The sequence below is a fragment of the Polistes fuscatus genome, unplaced genomic scaffold (assembly GCF_010416935.1).
Source record: "Polistes fuscatus isolate 324 unplaced genomic scaffold, CU_Pfus_HIC Scaffold26, whole genome shotgun sequence".
Taxonomy (NCBI): Eukaryota; Metazoa; Arthropoda; class Insecta; order Hymenoptera; family Vespidae; genus Polistes; species Polistes fuscatus.
The window spans coordinates 184,593-203,025 of record NW_025113103.1 but is presented as its reverse complement, the minus strand read 5'-3'; the positions used below and the strand labels follow the sequence as shown (position 1 = coordinate 203,025).

Below are 18,433 nucleotides of genomic sequence, written 5' to 3'. Positions count from 1 at the left end.
TATAATAACAGAATTTATAGGAACGTACACACACACGTGACAATCGTAACCGCACGATTGAACTTTTTTTTTTTAAAAGGCACTTCGAACAGAAGAGAAAGAAAATTTCTTTTTTATCAAACGCGGACACCCGGTGTGTATTTTATTTATTTATAAAAAAAAAGAAAAGAAAAAAGAATACTAAAAGAAAAAAAAAAGAAATTAAATAAAAGAAAATAAAAAAAACGTCTCGTCTGGTTTTTTCCTTTTCTTATTTTCTTTTTGTTCTCTTCACTCAACTCAACTTGATTTAATATCTAAAAAAAAAAACCTTAATGCAATAACATCGCACACCACGTTATACACTTACATACAGCGACACTATGTACACATACAAAGCTTATCATCATCATCATCATCATCATCTCACGTTCATCTTTATAAAGGTTATCATCCAGCAACATTTTTGTAAGTTCTTTCCTTAATTAAACGAGACGTACTTTCTATTCGTTTACTATTATTATAACGATCCGTTAATTAGTTTCAATCAACTATTAATCACTATTACTTGCTACTGCTATATTATTATTAATTATTTACTACTACTGTCATTCTTGTTTTTTATATTTTTTTTCTGCTGTGCTCGGTATAATCGTGAAAACAACAAAGTAATTAACAAATACGAATCACTATAATTCGCTTCTAAATCATATAAAGTATCCGATGATATATAATTTAGAAAATCGATCAAGGTTTTATCTAGAGGTTTCGTATATTTGTCATTTTTTTTTTCTTTCTTTTCCTCAAAATCTTTCGAATATTCAACCAAGAATATTTCTATAATAAAATCGTAGAATTGAAACGACTAACTCGACGTTTTATAGATAATTTATATAGGTACCGGTCCGTTAAGAGTGCGCGCGCGACCGGAAGAAGAATTCTTCATAGTGTTTTTTGTTTGTTGAACAATCGAGAAACACGTTCTCTGTTCTCGATTATTCGTTTCTTATCTTATCTTCTAGGAGGCCATTTTTCTATCGCATATCATCACCACCATCTTCTTCTTCTTCGTCTTCTTCTTCTTCTTATATTTATTCTTATGTATAGCAAGTATCGTAAACGCAAACACGAGGATTCATGGCAGTCACGAGAGTATCATCAACATCGATGAAAACTTTTCTAATCGATATCTCTTTTTTTTTTTTTTTAATAACAAAATTCTAGCGATAATTCTACACACTCGGGACTTCATCATCATCATCATCGTCATCGTCATCATCATTATTATCATAATTATCATCATCATTCGAATTTATTTCCCCTTTTTCTTGTCTCTCGATGCTTAAGCGTTCCGTCAAGAGATTATGGCTTTCCGTTTTGGTTTGTTTCTAGCGTTCTATCATAGCAATCGATCTCCACGATCCATAAAATAGAATAACGCTCGTTATCAATCATCTGACGATCGGTCAGAGGCATTTACCAGGATTCTGAGAACACCATTGTGGCCACATGGCTTCCGTTTTGATTCCTCGACTTGTTAAAACTTCAACGTGTGCAGCTAACCTCGTGTACACGCTTTCGTCGGTTGAAAAACCGCTGCTCGGTAAATCGCTCCTAAAATAACAATATTAACAATAATAATAATAATAATAATAAAATAAACTAACGTTAATTATATAAAAATAACGATTAAATTCTAGCAATGAATAAAATAATATTATCCTTGAAATTTATCGTACTGTACACGTATATTGTATCGTCTCAAATTATAAGTGTAATTTTTTATCGAAGTCTAGCAATTAAATCGAATAAACATAGTAAAACAAAATTACCATAATCTTTCGGCGAGAGCGGATGCCCTTGGCCATACTCGTGGTCCTAAAGAAGCCTGACCCATTTGTTCGCTCCAAATTGCAGCTTCCCCGCCAAGAATTAAACTTATCTGTTGCTGATGGTATTCCTTCCAAGGTCTGTGATTGTAAACCGTTTGCCAGGTACGATACTCGCCACAGGCAGCTTCACCGGTTTCCCTCCATCTACCGAATCCACAATCCAAGTACCAAGCATCAACGTGAGACAATATAACCCTAAAACCATCTTCCAAAAGATCAGACGTCTCGAGCCAATTGCTGCCACCCCAAGATTGAATGACGTGTATCTTGGGATCGAAATAAGTGGTAATGTATGGACGTTTGGTAAGCGGCGAGCTCCACAAAATGACGGCCTTTGGTATCTCGTCGTGATTTGCCTTAACCAAACGTTGCAACATTTTCGTTTCGAATTCCGCCCACATGGCATGATGATCGGTCATATTTTGTGCCTGCATGGCTGCAGTTATATTACCATACTGTGCCCAGCAATCTAGATTAACCTCATCTCCCCCAAGGTGAATGATATCCCTAACTTCGGTCAAGTCCAACAATTCTCTGTAGAGACCTTCGAGTATTCTATAGGAGTGCTCGTTTATCGGATTTAACTGACCACAGTTTGGTTCACCGCAATATGACGTCCAAGGTTGTTGGTCAACGCAAAGTGCTAGCTCGCCGTAACCGTGTTCGGCTCCTAAAACAAACGATTTCTGTCTTACAATTGAATATTTAAACAATCGAAAAGAAAAAATCAATCACAATCATTGGATGATACACACTCACCCCATTGCCAACCGGCACCCGCATGAGCAGGAGAATCTATCTCAACTAGTACCCTAACTCCTCGTATTCTTGCGTAATCAGCTAGATCTTTAACGTCATCAGGCGTGTAAACTTGATCCCCGCTGTAAGCACCCCACCTGGCCATTTCCGGAAACTGTACCGAGTCAAAGGGGAAGCTCTGAGAATCCGTTAGGTGCCAATGAAAGGTGTTCAGTTTCGAGGCAGCCATACCGTCGATCAATCTTTTCAATTGCTCGATCCCGAAGAATTGTCTCCCTGTGTCGACGAGTAGACCACGATATGAAAATACTGGCTTGTCCTCGATGAACGCACGCGATAATACACGCAGCGAACCTTGCCTTTCGGCCGTCTCGTCCCACCAAATCATTTGTCCGAGTGTTTCCAATCCGTGACGCACGCCGTAGTAACTTTTTCCCGTTATGCGTGCCTCCAAAATTTTACCCTTTAAAAATAATTCCAAGTTGTAGGATTCGTCCGTGTCCATGGTCAATTTGGTCCCCCGCGAATTGCCGGCACTCAAATATATCAGAAAACTATCGATTCCTGATCTACCTTTGGCATTTGACACTCGTATTAAACTTCTTACGTTTCCTACAAATCAAATAACATATAATATATAATCGTTTGTTCGTTCCGGATTTTCCCAAATGTTTTGTATTATATTAAATAAATTCAATAATTTACCTAAGAAAACGTCTTTGGCGTATTCCAACAATGTTTTAACGTCACGATCGCTGGTATTCAACGTGACGAATTCGATTTGTTGCAAGTGCATTGTCACGCTTTCGTCCCCTAAAACAACATTCCCCGTAGGTCTTGGCCAGAGAAGACGAGTGTTGCCACCGCAAAGGGCTGTACAAGTTGCCAAAGATATTTTCGATGATCTTACTGCCCTTCTCTCGCAACGTCCAGCTACGCACACCCACGACCAAGGGCTTTGAAAAACCCTGCGAAATGCAATCTTCTGTTACTAACGATAATAATAATAATAATATGGAGCGTTTATTTTGAAAGTGGTGTAAATCCATTGAAAAAAATAAAAAACAAAAATCAGATATCACGTAATTTATACTTAATATTTTAGTGTAAATTTTTCTATTTATAATTAGTTAGTATTTAATTTCTTCTCAAAAATGTCAATACTTTGTCCAATTTCAAATTGGCCGGTCAAAAAAAATGGAGTAACCATTGATTTATGAAAATGGTGTATAAGTCCAATTTCCATAGAAAAAAAAAGAAAAAGAAATTCCTGTATACACCATAGGATTATTATGATATTATAAAACAATATTTAGACGACATAATAAATTGATTTTATAATGAAATGAAACGAAATAATAATATTTTTCAATTAACCAATATGCAAACCTTTAATTTTTTCGAAACAACAGAAAATGGATTTACACCTACTTTCAAAATAAACGATCCACATAACATATTTTTTCTTAAGTTATTTAGTTTTTTTTTTTTTTAATATTTCAATTCATAATCGAAACGTCACACACGCGATTAGCAATGTTTTTTGTTTTTTCTTTTTATCTTGCAAATATTATAATAATATATTGCAGGTAAAAAAAAAGCTTCACACAAAAAATAAGGAAAGTAGTATGAGTGTTGTGTGTGTGTGTGTACGTGATAATAAATGACTTATTGCTTTTCATTGTATTTATTACAAACTTATGTTTGCAATAAATTAGAGCTGTGTGTAATAGGATTACAATACGTTGATTGAAGTTTATATTTCTTTCAAGAAATTAGGAGAAGGAAAATGCTAGCCGATAAAAAGCTATGCTCAAAAGAAATTGTATCTTAAGAATAAGGATTTGAATTGTAACGTTAAATATTACAACACACGGACCAAGTTTAAAAAAAAAAAATACCACAAATTGATTCTACTATCATTATTCGATCATTTTTGATTTTTATTTACTTATTTATTTTGTTTTGTTTTTTTTTTTTTAAAAACTTAGTCCGTTACGCAAATATAGAAAAGAAAAAGCGAGAAAGTGATTGCCAAATTTTTAACAAAAAAGAAAAAAGAAAGAAATAAAAATATCTGTTAAAATATTTCGGGATAAAATATAGAGGACACAAAAAAAACGATGGACATAATGAAAACTCTCGCAAGCTTTAAGTTTTTGTTCTCGAAATAAATTACAGAACAAAAACTGACTAGCAAATACAAATGGCATATTAATTGTTTTAAGTTGATTCTGTCGGTGTTATTAGAATAATTCTAATCCTAACGTATTTGAAAATCTGAAATTTAAGTGACGAATATACTTTTAACTTTTATTTATAAAAATTGGTTACAAATTGTAACCAATTATAAATATAACAATAATAAATATATAATAATTAAAGTTTTCCTTTCATATATCATTTTTATTTGACAATATTTAAAATAATTATGAATTTGTCAAAACCAATATTAGATTATTATTGACAAACGTATAATATGCGTCCAATAACATTGAAATGGTTTTAATTATTATAAAACATAAATGATAATTATTATTCAATGAGAATAATTATAGTTTCGACAGATAATCAACTTAAAACATGATAGATAAATCGCATAAATATAAAAAGCGCACACGAATTTCGGGTGTATTTTTGGGGGGTTTTTTTTTGGTTTTTTTTTTTTTTTTTGGAAAGATCTTTTTTTTCTTATCGTACGTCCGTTCATCACGTCCGGTAGAATTCTTTTTCCTTGAGACATCAAGGTACTCGTATAGACGATCCTCAGGATTTTTGATGCTCTCATTATCGACCAAGAAGGTTACCAATCCCTGTTCGAACTCTTCCAATCTGCGTAATGTTAAGATACGAGTGCAACAACAAAAAATAAATAATTGTAAAAAAATTCCTTTCTTCATTTTTATATTTAAATGTACAATGACGTCTGTGATATCTCGTACGAATGATTAAGATTTGTTCGAGTATGTACACCAGGTATTTTAAAAACTAAATTTAATATGAAATGTGAAAATAAAAAAAAATAAATAAAAAATTACGATTAGAAGTATCAAAACAGAATGAAAGAAAAAAAGAGAAAGTAAAGAAGAAAGATACATAAGATTAAATAGTATGTAATAAAAATTATAATAAATATAATATATAATAATAAAATATATATAAAATTTAAATAATCCTAAAATATATATTTCTATCAATATAAAAAATTAAAAAATTATTCAATTACAAAAAAATATCGATTGTTTCCAATTGAAAGCAATAATAAACTTTACAAATACTCCTGCGACTCTTTATATTATAATATCAAAAAAAAAGAAGAAAAAAACTTCACAATATATAATATAATAGTTACGACATTTAACAGACTACTGAAAATGTCATAAAAAAAGACTTTTAGTATATAAAAGATAATCTAAAGACATTCTATGCTTGCCGATCATCGACGTTTGACAAACAAACTTTTCTAAAGTCATTTTATCGATGTTTTAACTTAACTGACATTGACATTGGACGTTGTCATTCTACCACTTAAACTTCTCTCTCTCTCTTTCTCCTTTCTTCTTTGTGTATTAAGTATACATACCATACACACACGTGTATTATAAATATATATATATATAACCTATTAGAAGAATGTATGGGTAATATCGACCATGGCTATTTAGAGTTTTAACTCACCGACGTGTCGTGAAGGGCTGCAACGAGGCAAGTGGCGGTGCATGCGCGTACATGGCAATAAGAAGTACGCCGGTTATCAAAACGAGGAAGAGGAGAATCCTCCTCATCCATCCGCTTGGCAGGCTACCCCCCATTCTCGCTAATCTGCAAACAAAATCAATGGGACCCGTTGTTAATGTTTTCCTTCCATGGGTTTTATAACGTTTTATTATTATTAATCGGTATGACCTTTGATAATAATCAATCGTTACTTATTACATTCTTTTTTTTTCTTTTTTAATCATCAAATACATTAATAACACGCTCGTGTATTATAAATTTGATTTTGTCTTAAAACTACTAGCTGCTGCTGGCGTTGAGTTTTTACTGTCAATTTGTTTGAATAACGTTAGACTAATATACGTAAGAAAATAATCGACTGATTGTAAAGGGAAAAAGTAAGATGGTTTTTTTGTTTTATTATTTCTTTTTCTTTTTTTTTATCTGCAAATGAAAAACGTTGTACTAATTGTAATTGTGCACACGTGTTTTTCAAATGAGACCGTTACCTACCTTTTTTTTCCTATTAGATAAAATAAAATAATATATTAAACTCGTTATAAATAAAACACATCAAGGATCTTATAATGTTTATATCTAATTTCTAAAAATATGAAAAAGTAATGTTATACCTATAAACTTGTGACTTGACGAACGATGAACGTCGTAGAAATATCATTTTAACTACTAGAAATACACTATGTACGATCTTATACCACGGCATTTCTCGGTATGACGATTAGAAGCTCCACTTGCGCTTCTTAAAACTGGAACGAGATCATCGATCGATAGACGTCGACTGACAGTGAATAACTCCGTTTAAGCGAGTCGATAAAAATACGTGGGGATAGAAACACAATGCTTCTTCTTACTTTTTTAAAAACTAATAATAATAATACGTTATTAAAATTATAATCATTTCTAGAGAGGTATTTTCTTTTTCGAAGTTATACTTCTTTTATTTCTTTCGTAATTATTTTCGAAACATTACTTTTTTATGTTATACGATTTTACCTCCGCCATCTTTTTTTTCTTTCTGTAAGTTCTCTCTCTCTCTACCTACTATATATTTTAAATAATATATATTATTAAAAATAATTAAATAATATATATTTATAAAACTTTTATTATGTGTATAATAAAAATAAAGGAAAACAAGAAAATAAAAAAATCTTCCACATCGATCGTAGAAAAAAATCGAAGAATAAGAAATTAAGTAAAGAAGAAAGAAAAAGTCTGGTGAATATATAAGTTTGATTCGATACGATGACGATGGTAAGAATGGGGTGTAGCTAAATCGCGTGCGTCGCGACGCCGCAACCGTCCTGGCGTAACCAAGCAACCCAGGGGGTAGTAGTCCGACGAACAGTCGACTCCGTTTAGGTATTAGTCTCCAACGAAACTGTATTGAGAACGGATCGAGAGGGGGTTGAAAACATTACGGGGGGACCCTTCTCCTCTTTTTCCTCCTACTCTTCCTTCTCCAAAAAAAAAGAAGAAAAAGAAGAAGAAGAAGAAGAAGTCCTACTCGATCGCAAGAAAGAAAAAAAATATGTCATCTTTATTAATCATCGATATAATTATCTATCGTAAGCTTTAAACACCTTTTAACAAACTCAATCGATCGTACCGATCAATTTTAACTAAACTAAAATAATAATTCTAATATTTGACATTGTTTTTTAAATTAACTTTAGTCAGTAAATCCAATTTCCATTTGAATTAAGTGTTAAACAAATTGTTGTTACTGGTTGCGAAGGAGTCTACCGCGGAGAGTTGGGTAGAAAGGGGTAGGGGTAGGGGGTTGATAAATTCTACTTCGTTTTATTTGTTCGTCTTAAATTTTATATCGAATATTTCAAAAATGAAACATAATGAAATGTCGATGGGGGGGAAAATGTTCAAATCGAGGATAATCATTTTTCGGTGAATTAGGGGTTGGTGGTCTCGGTTAAATGCCGAGAATAATCGACAACGAAAACGAGGACGACGACGACGGCGACGACGACGAAGAAGGACGAACGCAAACGTTGCTGGTGATTATCCTCGATCGAAGTGATTTTATCAGGATGCAAACAGGCTTGGCGGGTAAGTGAACGCGCCTACCTACCTACCTACCTTCTACCTACCTTCTACCTACTTTCGTGCGATCCAATTTCCATTTTCTACTGCGATGAATTTAGGCCTTGCTTGCTTGCTTTTTACATACACACAAACCTATACATATATGTATACAAGTAAGGATATATAGGTACGCACGAAAATCGATTTCGTTAGAGAACACTTTGTTTCTTCCTTTAACCTAACACACACACACACATATATATACACGTTTGTTACCAACCCACCTATTCGAATATTCCTAATTGTATCGTATCGTATCGTATCGTATCGTATCGTATCTTTTGTTTCGATAGTAACACGTCCCTGAACTGTGTTATCGAAAACACCTGTGGAGCCTATCTTCTTCTAGCAATGAGAGAAATCTCGATATCCGTATGATAAAATTCGATCGACAACAAACGCGAATAAATTTATTTGAACAAGTAAGTACACTTTATTATTATCACCTATTCCTTTTCGTTTCTATTTTTATTACGAAACACGTACTCTCTCTTTTTTTTTTATCTTAGTAAATGATTAATCGAAATTAATTAATCAACGACATGAGAATTGATAAGTAACGAAACACGATTCGATTCTAGCTATTTGTAACGGTCGAAAGATAATGATTATTTCGAGTATTTTATTCGAGGTAAAGGTTAAGATAAAAAAAAATAAAAAAAGAGAAAAAAGAAACGATTGCGTGTTAATTAAAAATACATTAAAACGTTTTTAAACATGTAAATAATACGTAAGCGTAAATCAAAGTTATCGGTTTAAAAAAAACATTCATAAATATTATATCACCAATTTTTTTTTTCTTATCGGAATAAATTGAGACAAATATTCGTGTAACATTAAATCGTGTCAATTATTCGAGTATAATACCACAAAAAAAATATGTCACGCACGCTTTTACTAATCTTTTTAAAAAAAAAAAAGAAAAAAAAGAAAAAGATAAGAAAAAAGAAACTAATGTCATACGAGATAGTAGAAAAATTATGTGGTTAAAATAAAAACTTACGTGTCTACTTCTTCTTCTTCTTCTTTTCTTTTTAACCATCGCGAATATTTCTTTTTTTAATACTCGATCGTCACACGAATGACTTTTTTAACGCACGACCTCGGAAAAAGGTTTATTTTTTCTTTTTTTTTTTAAATAATTCCTTTCAACGAAAAAGATCCGCAAGAAAAAAAGAAAAAAGAAAAAAAGAGGAAAAAAGGGGAAGAAAAAAGAAGCCTTCATCTCAAACGACCCATAAGGATTTTTCATTTAATCGAATATTTCGCGGTGAAACGAGTTTTGTCGAATTATATCAAATATATCGAGGGGATAGATTTTAAATTCATGAATTAATCTATAAACATGTTCGTTTTTGAATAACGCAAAAGAATATTTTCACATTTGATATTTATATATTATTATATAATATATATTATTAAGTAATACATATATTAATAATTAATTATTATATATATATAAAATTTTAAATCATTTCTTTCTATTTTCTTTTTATTTTTTTTTTAAATAATTGGATCTTTCAAACTTGTTTGCGTAACGATAAATATACTAACTTACTGTATTCGGTGTATCAACGAACTCCTTCATCCAAAATCCTTTCTTCGTACTGCATCTACAACATATACGTGATAAGAATAAACGACGTGGATTACATCGAGTACTTTCATGGATATAACTATAAATCAAAAAGTAGTATTATAAATTTGAACACGCGTTACAACGAATGTTATTTATCGATACGATTAATCATTTAGCGACAAACGATGCATATTTCTTTTTTCCTTCTTTTTTTCTTTTTTTTTTTCTTCTTTTAAAAAGATATGCAAATGCATTTCACGCATAATTTTTCTTTTTCACCTGGAAAACAACGCGAGGCTCTGTTAAATTACGGAAGTAACGAATAATATATTTAAACAAACAAACAAAATGTATCACGTATGAACATTGAAATATTTTATTCTTCGTTTGATAATTTAGTAACATTATTTTTCAGATAAACCGAATAGAATTCAAATAGATTTGTATTAATGTTTAATAAAATGATGACGAAGAAGAGAACGAATCGCGATACGACGACGACGACGACGATTCGTGGATTATCTTATTGTCAAGTACTGTTAATAAATTTATCCACGAAATCGATAATAAGAAATACTATGTACTATAATAATAATAATAATAATAATAACCGAGAATTCGAGATACCAATGATAATTAATAAATAAATTCGAAAAATTTGTTTGGGAAGAAGAAAAAAATACAACAAAAAAAGAAAAAAAGAAGAAGAAGAAGAAAAAACCAAAAGAAAATAAAAAAGAAAACAAGTAATATCGAAGAAGAATAAGTCTGATTTGTGCCTTTCGTGAATAGCCAAAACTGTGATGAATATGATGATGATGATGATGATGGTATAATCGAAATTAATAATCCCATAAAGAAAAATCAAATGCGTATCAAATTTGAAATACGTCGTTTCAAGACTGAATATATAAATGTTGAAGGAAAAAACTATGAGAGGAAGATTAGCCGTGTTGGCTGCGGTGCAGGTCGCCCAAAATCATTCGAACAGTATAGTTCATGGTGTTAACGATGATAGTAAAACAATGTTTATCGAATCTGATCATTCGAATATATTGGGATACAATATTACGTCGGATATTGGTAATACAGGAAAGAATGGTCATTTTGAAACTGATTTGCATGGTCAAGTTAATATTTTACTTGGAGGGTAAATATTTTATACTTTTTGGTATACTGGTATATAATTGGTATATGCTATTTGGTATATACTATTTGGTACTTTATATATTTTGATGTGAAACTATTCGTCGGATAATCTTTCACCTAATATAAAATTAACAAGGAAATTACCTAACATTTAAAGGATTAAATCAAAATCAAAATCAAAAAAACAATCTTTTAATATTTCAATAAATATAAATAATTCGATAGAAACTAATAACATTCGGATATAATAATACATAACTAATAACTAATAACTATTAGAACAAAAATGTACAATTTTGATGCGAAAATATATAAAGTACTTTGTTTACAATTGTACTAATATTATCATTTAAATGAATGATTAATAACCAATCATTTTTTAGAGCTATGCTTAGCGGAGTGATCATGGTACTGATAGTGATATGTTATTGCTGTCACAAAAATATGAAAAAGCATCGACCACAAGAATACTCACATTATTGGAGACCCGAGCCTGATGTTCATAGTCTCGAAGTTTTCACTATGGATTCTCATATCGCGGTAAAATCTGACTAACGATTTTATTATTAACCATACGTGGAATAGAAACTCTGCTCGTTAAATATCAAAGATAAGATTAAAAAGAAAGAAGTAAAGAACAACACATCAGATACGATCGAAAACGAAACAACCAAGCTAGTAATAAAGAAATATATCGTTCGTAATAAACACTTTAGTTGAGAGTAATTAGTATTCGAAGAGTTAAATAGCAAATAAATCAAATAAAAATCAAAAAAATAATCTTTTAATATTTTAAAAAATATAAATAATTCGGCAGAGAAACTAATAATATTTAGATCTAATAATACATAACTAACAACTAATAATATTCCTAAAAATAATTTACAATTTGGTGTGAAACTATTCGTAAAGATATTTACAATCTTCGTGTGAAACTATTCGTAAGTAAAATCTTCCAGGCTACTATAAAATTAACGAGCAGAGCATTTCTAAAAATACCAACCACGAGAAAAAAGAAAAAAAGAAAAAAGCAAACTCTCTAACATAAGCTCATTTAAAATTAACTAATTCTGTGTACGTGCCAGTGCCCGGAAAGAGTAGCAATGACAAACCCGGAAGATGGAACCCAAGTTGCACTTCCTTGTCCGTTGACACCACCAGGCCCACCTCCGGCTTACGAGAGTCTTATTTTCGATCCTCAAAGTCTGCCATTCTCGAGTGAGAAAAAGGATACAACAACAACAACAACAACAACAACAGATGTTCCAACCAACGATTTGACGATTAACGAAGAAGACGCTTCTACCATTAACTCGGAAACTGGTCAAACGAAGAAAGATGAAAATCCTAAAGACGACAGAGATTTACCAACATATGAAGCTGCTTTGAAATTAGAAGCCGATGGATACGTTTAATAGTTAATAATAATAATAATAATAATAGTTAATAATATATATACGTTTTAACTTGTAATTGTAAATTTAAACGGTGAAAGTGCCTCCTGCCACCTGCCCCCCCCATCATCTTTTCTTTGATCGTAAAATATCGAAAGGGTATTTCTCAATTCGTTCGATTACAACTAAAGTTGAAAGATCAAAAATAATAACGTCGAGTGAAGCACTTCAAAATCATCAATAATTTTATTTTCTATTCGTTATTAATTATTGGTCATTTGAAAACGATCAAATAACATTTACAATGTTAGACTTAAATGCAGAAAAAAAATATCAAACTGGTCAAACGAGAGAAAATATTTGATTACTTGCATAATCGTATAATAATATATCTATGTGTATCTATTAAAATAATCAATGTATTAAAAAAAGTGTCAACGAAACAATGAGAGAGAGAAAGAGAGAGAGAGAGAGAGAGAGTAAAGATGATTAATAAATAAATAGATTAACATATATATAATTAACGAAAGGTTTTCGTGGCTCAAGTGGTAGAGCGTTCTTTCGGTATGCGAAAGATCCTGAGTTCGAATCCCGGGCCTCTCGATATTTGTTAAACAAAACCTGAAGCTCGAATTTATTAGGAGAGTTCTTTGAACGAACAAATGCGTCAGGGTTGCATCACTAAATAATATATATAATTAATAATTTTATATATATATATTATTATTTAATAATTAATTATATATTAATTAAAAATTAATTATATAATTATATATAAATTAAAAGCTATCAAATATAAAAGAAAAGAAAAAAGATCTCAATAACACTAAAATTTAAATCAATAGGAAATAAATAAGAACAACAAGCAAGAATAAATATGTGTAAGCATTAAATAGATTAATTATGATTGAAAGATTATCTTATATATAAATAAATCATTGAATTTTACGAAACGTAAATCTCATAGAAAAGTATAAATCATATCTAGATATTATAAATCATGCTCGGTATGCGAAAGATAAAAGAGGAATAATAGTACGCATTATCATCTAGCATATTACAATAAATTTAAAAAAAGAAAAAAAAAATATATATCGTGTGTATCGTACGTTTTACTTAAGATTAAAGACCACCATTGATCAATATCCTACACAATGTAGTAAACGAAAAAAAAACGAAAAAATACTTAATTGTTTGTTATCGAAGTACTATTACTTATAAAAGAAAAAATAATAGAGTAAAAGAGAAAAAGAGAGAGAGAACATCTGGGAAACAAATTTAACGCGGATAACGTTTCCTACGTTGTATAAATTTGCATATGTGAGTAAGAAACATATACACTATTCTAACGGATGTATTTTTTATTTGATTTTCTTCGTTTATATCTTTCGAAATGATGGAATACACCTTATCGGTCATTCAATTGAATAAAGAAACTTTTGGGCACCCTATATATATATTATAACATTATCTCGAAATATCGTTTCTCTCACGATGTCTCGTGAGAAAATATATACATGCATATGTCAAATTAATGAATTAATAAAATTATCGTATCAATTTCGCAGACGTATCGAATACACAAACGTATAATAATACCAACCGTTTTATTTTGATAACAACTTAGGTCTATTTTTTATTTTATTTTTTTTTATTTTTTACACATGAAATATTTTTTGATGACAATTAAATTCCAATCATAAACGTACGACTTAGGCCAGTTTTCAAAAAATAAATAACTCATATTATTATATTACCTTCGATGAAATACTATTTCCTACTTCTTTTTTTAATAATAATAATAATAATAATAACTTTTTCTTTTCTATTACGTCTAACGATATACGGGCACGCGAACGCGATATATAAACACTTATTGTTAGTAGAGTAGTGGTATTACTTAAATAGTATATATCATACGAACGTGAGAATATTCAAACGATTTGTGAACGATCTAACCAACTACGAGACGAGAGAGATAGAGACAGAGAGACAGAGATAGAGATACTGACAGATCAGACAGACAGACAGACAGACAGACAGACGGACGAACAGAGACAGGCAGAGGGACAGGCAGACAGACAGACAGACGGATAGACCTGAGAGGCTGCACAGCCGCAACAGTATTGCGTTACATCCGCCTGTAATCGTTTGTTTTACGACCTCTCTCTCTCTCCCTCTCTTTCTTTCTCGTGGGGATTTATAATTCAGATGCATCAAGTCCGCCAGAAACGCTTGAAAGACTTCTATTCGATTCTATTCTAGTTCTAACATGAACTCTTCTCTTCTCTTCTCTCTCTCTCTCTCTCTCTCTCACTCTCTCTCTGCATCTCTCTCATTCTCTCTCTCTTTCTCTCTGTCTCTCTTTCATTTTCTATTCCTATGTTTCTTCGTCTATCTCTTATTATATTTCTCTGTGGTTCTGTTTCTCAGCAAACACCTAGTATTATTATAGTTAGTAGTAGTACCCACGTAATAGGATATTTTTGACCGAGACTGGCTTCTTGTGGAATCAACAGGGGATTAGCACTTGTATGCTGTCGCCATTGGGTTACAATTTCAAGAATTCATTTATTCCGAATCCTCTTACCTACCTTAATATTAATATTATATTTAAAGTGAATTAAATCGTTTTGATAAGAAAAACAAAAAAAGAATGGAAAAGAAATAATATAACGAAAATAAAAATGGAGAGAGAGAGAGAGAAAAGCGAGAAGATTGTTTCTGGATGAATATGGAAAAAAAAAAGAAAAAGGAAAAATAAAAACACACTGCTCGAACAATTTTCGCTTAATTGTCATCAATTTGCGTGGAAAATGACTACATGCAACGAATTATTCGTGATTATCTTTCCAGAACGATTATTATCTAGAGAAATAGAGAGAGAGAAAGAGAGAGAACTTGGTAAACAACCGGCTTAGCACAGGTTACAACTGTCCGATATATTTTCTCTGTTTTATTTTTTTATTATTATTTGAATTTTCTTGATTATCTTAGAGAAACAATTTTTGAGAGAACCTTGTATATTAAGCATGGAAATTTCTCAAATGTATTCGTACGTTTTCATTTGAATCCATTTATTTGAATTACACGAGGTACTATTTATTCCGATATTCCAAGTTTCATTCGAGTTAACTGATAACTATTCAATAATTCTAATTAATACGATATCTTGTGTCAGCATAAGTGGAAATAACGAAAGACTCTTGGTGTTAAATCAATTATTGTATCACACATAGTATACTGTTATAAAGTATATACATTTACATATATTATACACTTGTACACGTGTATATTTTATAAATAGTATATATATAATCAATATTTTCTTGTAATACAATATAGCAAGATTTCTAATACGCGAAAATATATTTTAGAATTATTCAACTTTTATAAATTGATATTAAAATTGATATTAAATCGCAATAAAGCATTCTATTATAAGAAAAGTCAAATTTGACATAAGTAATAAGAAAATTGGTCTCTCAAAATATGCCTAATCTTTTCAGAAGTATTATAAGATGCGAAGAAGAATCAACCAAATGCTACTTACTAAAATAATCATTTTTTCTTTCTTATATCTTGTGTTTTTAATATTTTTATGAGTCCAATTTTGGATCATTTAAAGTAAAATTATATTTCTGCAACAATAAAATATGTTTCTGCAATGAAATTGATATCAATTTAAAAGTTAAATAATCTCAAAATAATTATCTGTGGATAAGAATTTAAAAACTTTGAATTACAAGCAGATACCTATTATTATTAGTAAATAATAATATTAGTAAATATATAACGTATATATGTATATATAACGTAGCATATGTATATATAACGTAGATTATAATGCTATACAATACAAGTATATACAGTATATATATACATATATATATAACGTTAATTAGCTGATCATAATGAAATTCTGATAATTATAATAGCGATACTTTTACAAGCATATAGCTTTTACATAAATCCAGCAAGATGAGAGATGACCTTAATTCATCGACGTTATGCCAACAAAATCGAGAACACTATCGTGTAGAGATAATAAAAGTACTGTCAATTAAAAAGACTGATTTAATCGATCCTATACGTAATTCATTGCTTCTGCAAAAAATAATATTCAAAAAAAAGAAAAAAAAGCGGGAAATGTGAATACGAAGTACATATACGTACGAGGGTGAATTGAAAACTTTTCAATCTAACGTAGAAACAATTCTTATTTTCGATCAAACTAACTTTTATATTTAAGTACAAAAAATAATTTATTTTTTGTTATTGATTAATCTTGAAAACTTTTAAACTTTCTCAAGAGTACAATATCTAAAATTAAACTAATTGTGTAATTCAACGAATAGAAACATTTATTTATTATACAAATTATATTCCTAAATTATTTATATTATTTGATTAATATATAAATAATTGTAATATCAAATAAATCGTAGGATAAAATTTTATTTGTCTTTTGACTTACATCGATCATTATTATAATTATCTACACATAGATAATAATAATAATAATAATAATAATAATAATAATAATAATAATAATAATAATAATAATTTCATGGAAAAAGAAAACGATTATTTTTCTCGTAACAACGACAAATTTTATCTAAGCCAAAGAATCGATTAAACAAATAAAATTGATTTACGTAATAATAGCCGTTAATATGTGGTATTCGAATAACGTTCAAATATTCACATAAAACTATCATCGATAAAAAAAAATGAAACCTTGACGATCGGGGCTAGGGGAAAATTAACCTGTTATACAAGATAAAAAATAATCTGATCTATCCTCGATTCGTTGTTAATAATGTTTGATTTTCTCGAGAAACCACTTTTCCAAGAGTACTTTCGCTCGACATTGAAGCGTGCGAAATAATTCTACGAATGAATTACACGCGATAGTAAGAACATTAATAAATGCATTTTTATATATATACATAGGATAGATAAAAAATGATTCAAGCGAAAACAATTAAACGATTTTAACTTATCCATTCAAATGTAAACAGAGAAAAGCGATCGGATTATTAAGAGACAAAAAAAAAAGAAGAAGAATTAAAATTATTCACGTTCGATGAATAATTTATTCCAACACTCTTTCCCTTTTTATCTTATCTATATCTATCAATCTATCTATCTATATATCTTTTATTCTTCCTCTCTTTCTCTCATTTTTAAAATCCGCTCATCTCTCCCAGAATCTGACAAGGAATCTTACGAATAAAAAGAGAAAGGGAGAGATAAAATAATAATAATAATAAGAAAAAGAATAATACAAAAAAAAGATGATGATATAATATTAAAAAATTTGTTAAATAAAAAGAAAAACAACTCACCTAACCTTGCAGTACCGACTACGTAGTGTCAGATCGTCCTTCGAAGAAAAATCTCTTCGGTCTCGTTCCCAGATAAACGATGACGCTCTCTTCCATCCACCGTCCGTGTAACGTTTGTAACACTTAACCATACGAAAAAAGGCACTTATTATTTCACGCCGAAATAAAATATCGTATAAAGATCTTTGTAGTAAGGTCACGCGTGTAACGGTAAGCTTCTGCCACCATGTCGAAAGAGAAAGATAGTACACTCCGAAAAAGTATAGGATTTAGCGCGCGCGCACGCTCCGATTTGAGTCCGCACTGGTTCTCTCAATGCTACTGCAATTGCTGTTGTTTCTTTTAACGAACCAACCGAACGTTAGCCGATGATTAAACCGACTGGCGCTAGCGTCTGTCTGCTACTGCCGTCCGCCCTCCGCCCTCCGCCCTTCGCCCTACGCTTCGTCCCTAAGTTACCCCCACTCCTTACGAATTACATATACGGAT

The 18,433-nt window shown here is 30.6% G+C and overlaps 2 protein-coding genes and 1 long non-coding RNA gene across 7 annotated transcripts; 2 read left to right on the top strand and 1 right to left on the bottom strand.

The window, feature by feature from the left end:
• Positions 1 to 1,058: 1,058 nt before the first annotated feature.
• LOC122518752 (probable beta-hexosaminidase fdl) lies at positions 1,059 to 18,335 on the bottom strand. 5 transcript variants are annotated; one of them, XM_043637825.1, is made up of 7 exons: positions 17,945 to 18,335; positions 6,309 to 6,452; positions 3,336 to 3,598; positions 2,985 to 3,242; positions 2,631 to 2,906; positions 1,812 to 2,541; positions 1,059 to 1,593 (listed from the first exon to the last, which is right to left on the bottom strand). In XM_043637825.1, exons 1-7 carry the CDS (start codon positions 18,073 to 18,075, stop codon positions 1,446 to 1,448), a joined length of 1,950 nt encoding a protein of 649 aa, XP_043493760.1. In that variant the 5' UTR covers positions 18,076 to 18,335; the 3' UTR covers positions 1,059 to 1,445. The 5 variants fall into 5 exon arrangements, with proteins under 5 accessions (XP_043493760.1, XP_043493762.1, XP_043493761.1 ...); XM_043637827.1 differs by adding an exon at positions 10,030 to 10,084 and having other exon boundaries at positions 2,631 to 3,242; positions 17,950 to 18,038; XM_043637826.1 differs by adding an exon at positions 10,030 to 10,084 and having other exon boundaries at positions 2,631 to 3,242; positions 17,945 to 18,031.
• LOC122518754 lies at positions 7,579 to 10,610 on the top strand. Its single transcript, XR_006304142.1, has 4 exons — positions 7,579 to 7,936; positions 8,283 to 8,435; positions 8,765 to 8,893; positions 10,466 to 10,610. It is a non-coding gene; the product is annotated as an uncharacterized LOC122518754 (long non-coding RNA).
• LOC122518753 lies at positions 10,746 to 12,834 on the top strand. The gene is made up of 3 exons (XM_043637829.1): positions 10,746 to 11,200; positions 11,583 to 11,739; positions 12,285 to 12,834. Exons 1-3 carry the CDS (start codon positions 10,965 to 10,967, stop codon positions 12,612 to 12,614), a joined length of 723 nt encoding a protein of 240 aa, XP_043493764.1. The 5' UTR covers positions 10,746 to 10,964; the 3' UTR covers positions 12,615 to 12,834.
• Positions 18,336 to 18,433: the final 98 nt, after the last annotated feature.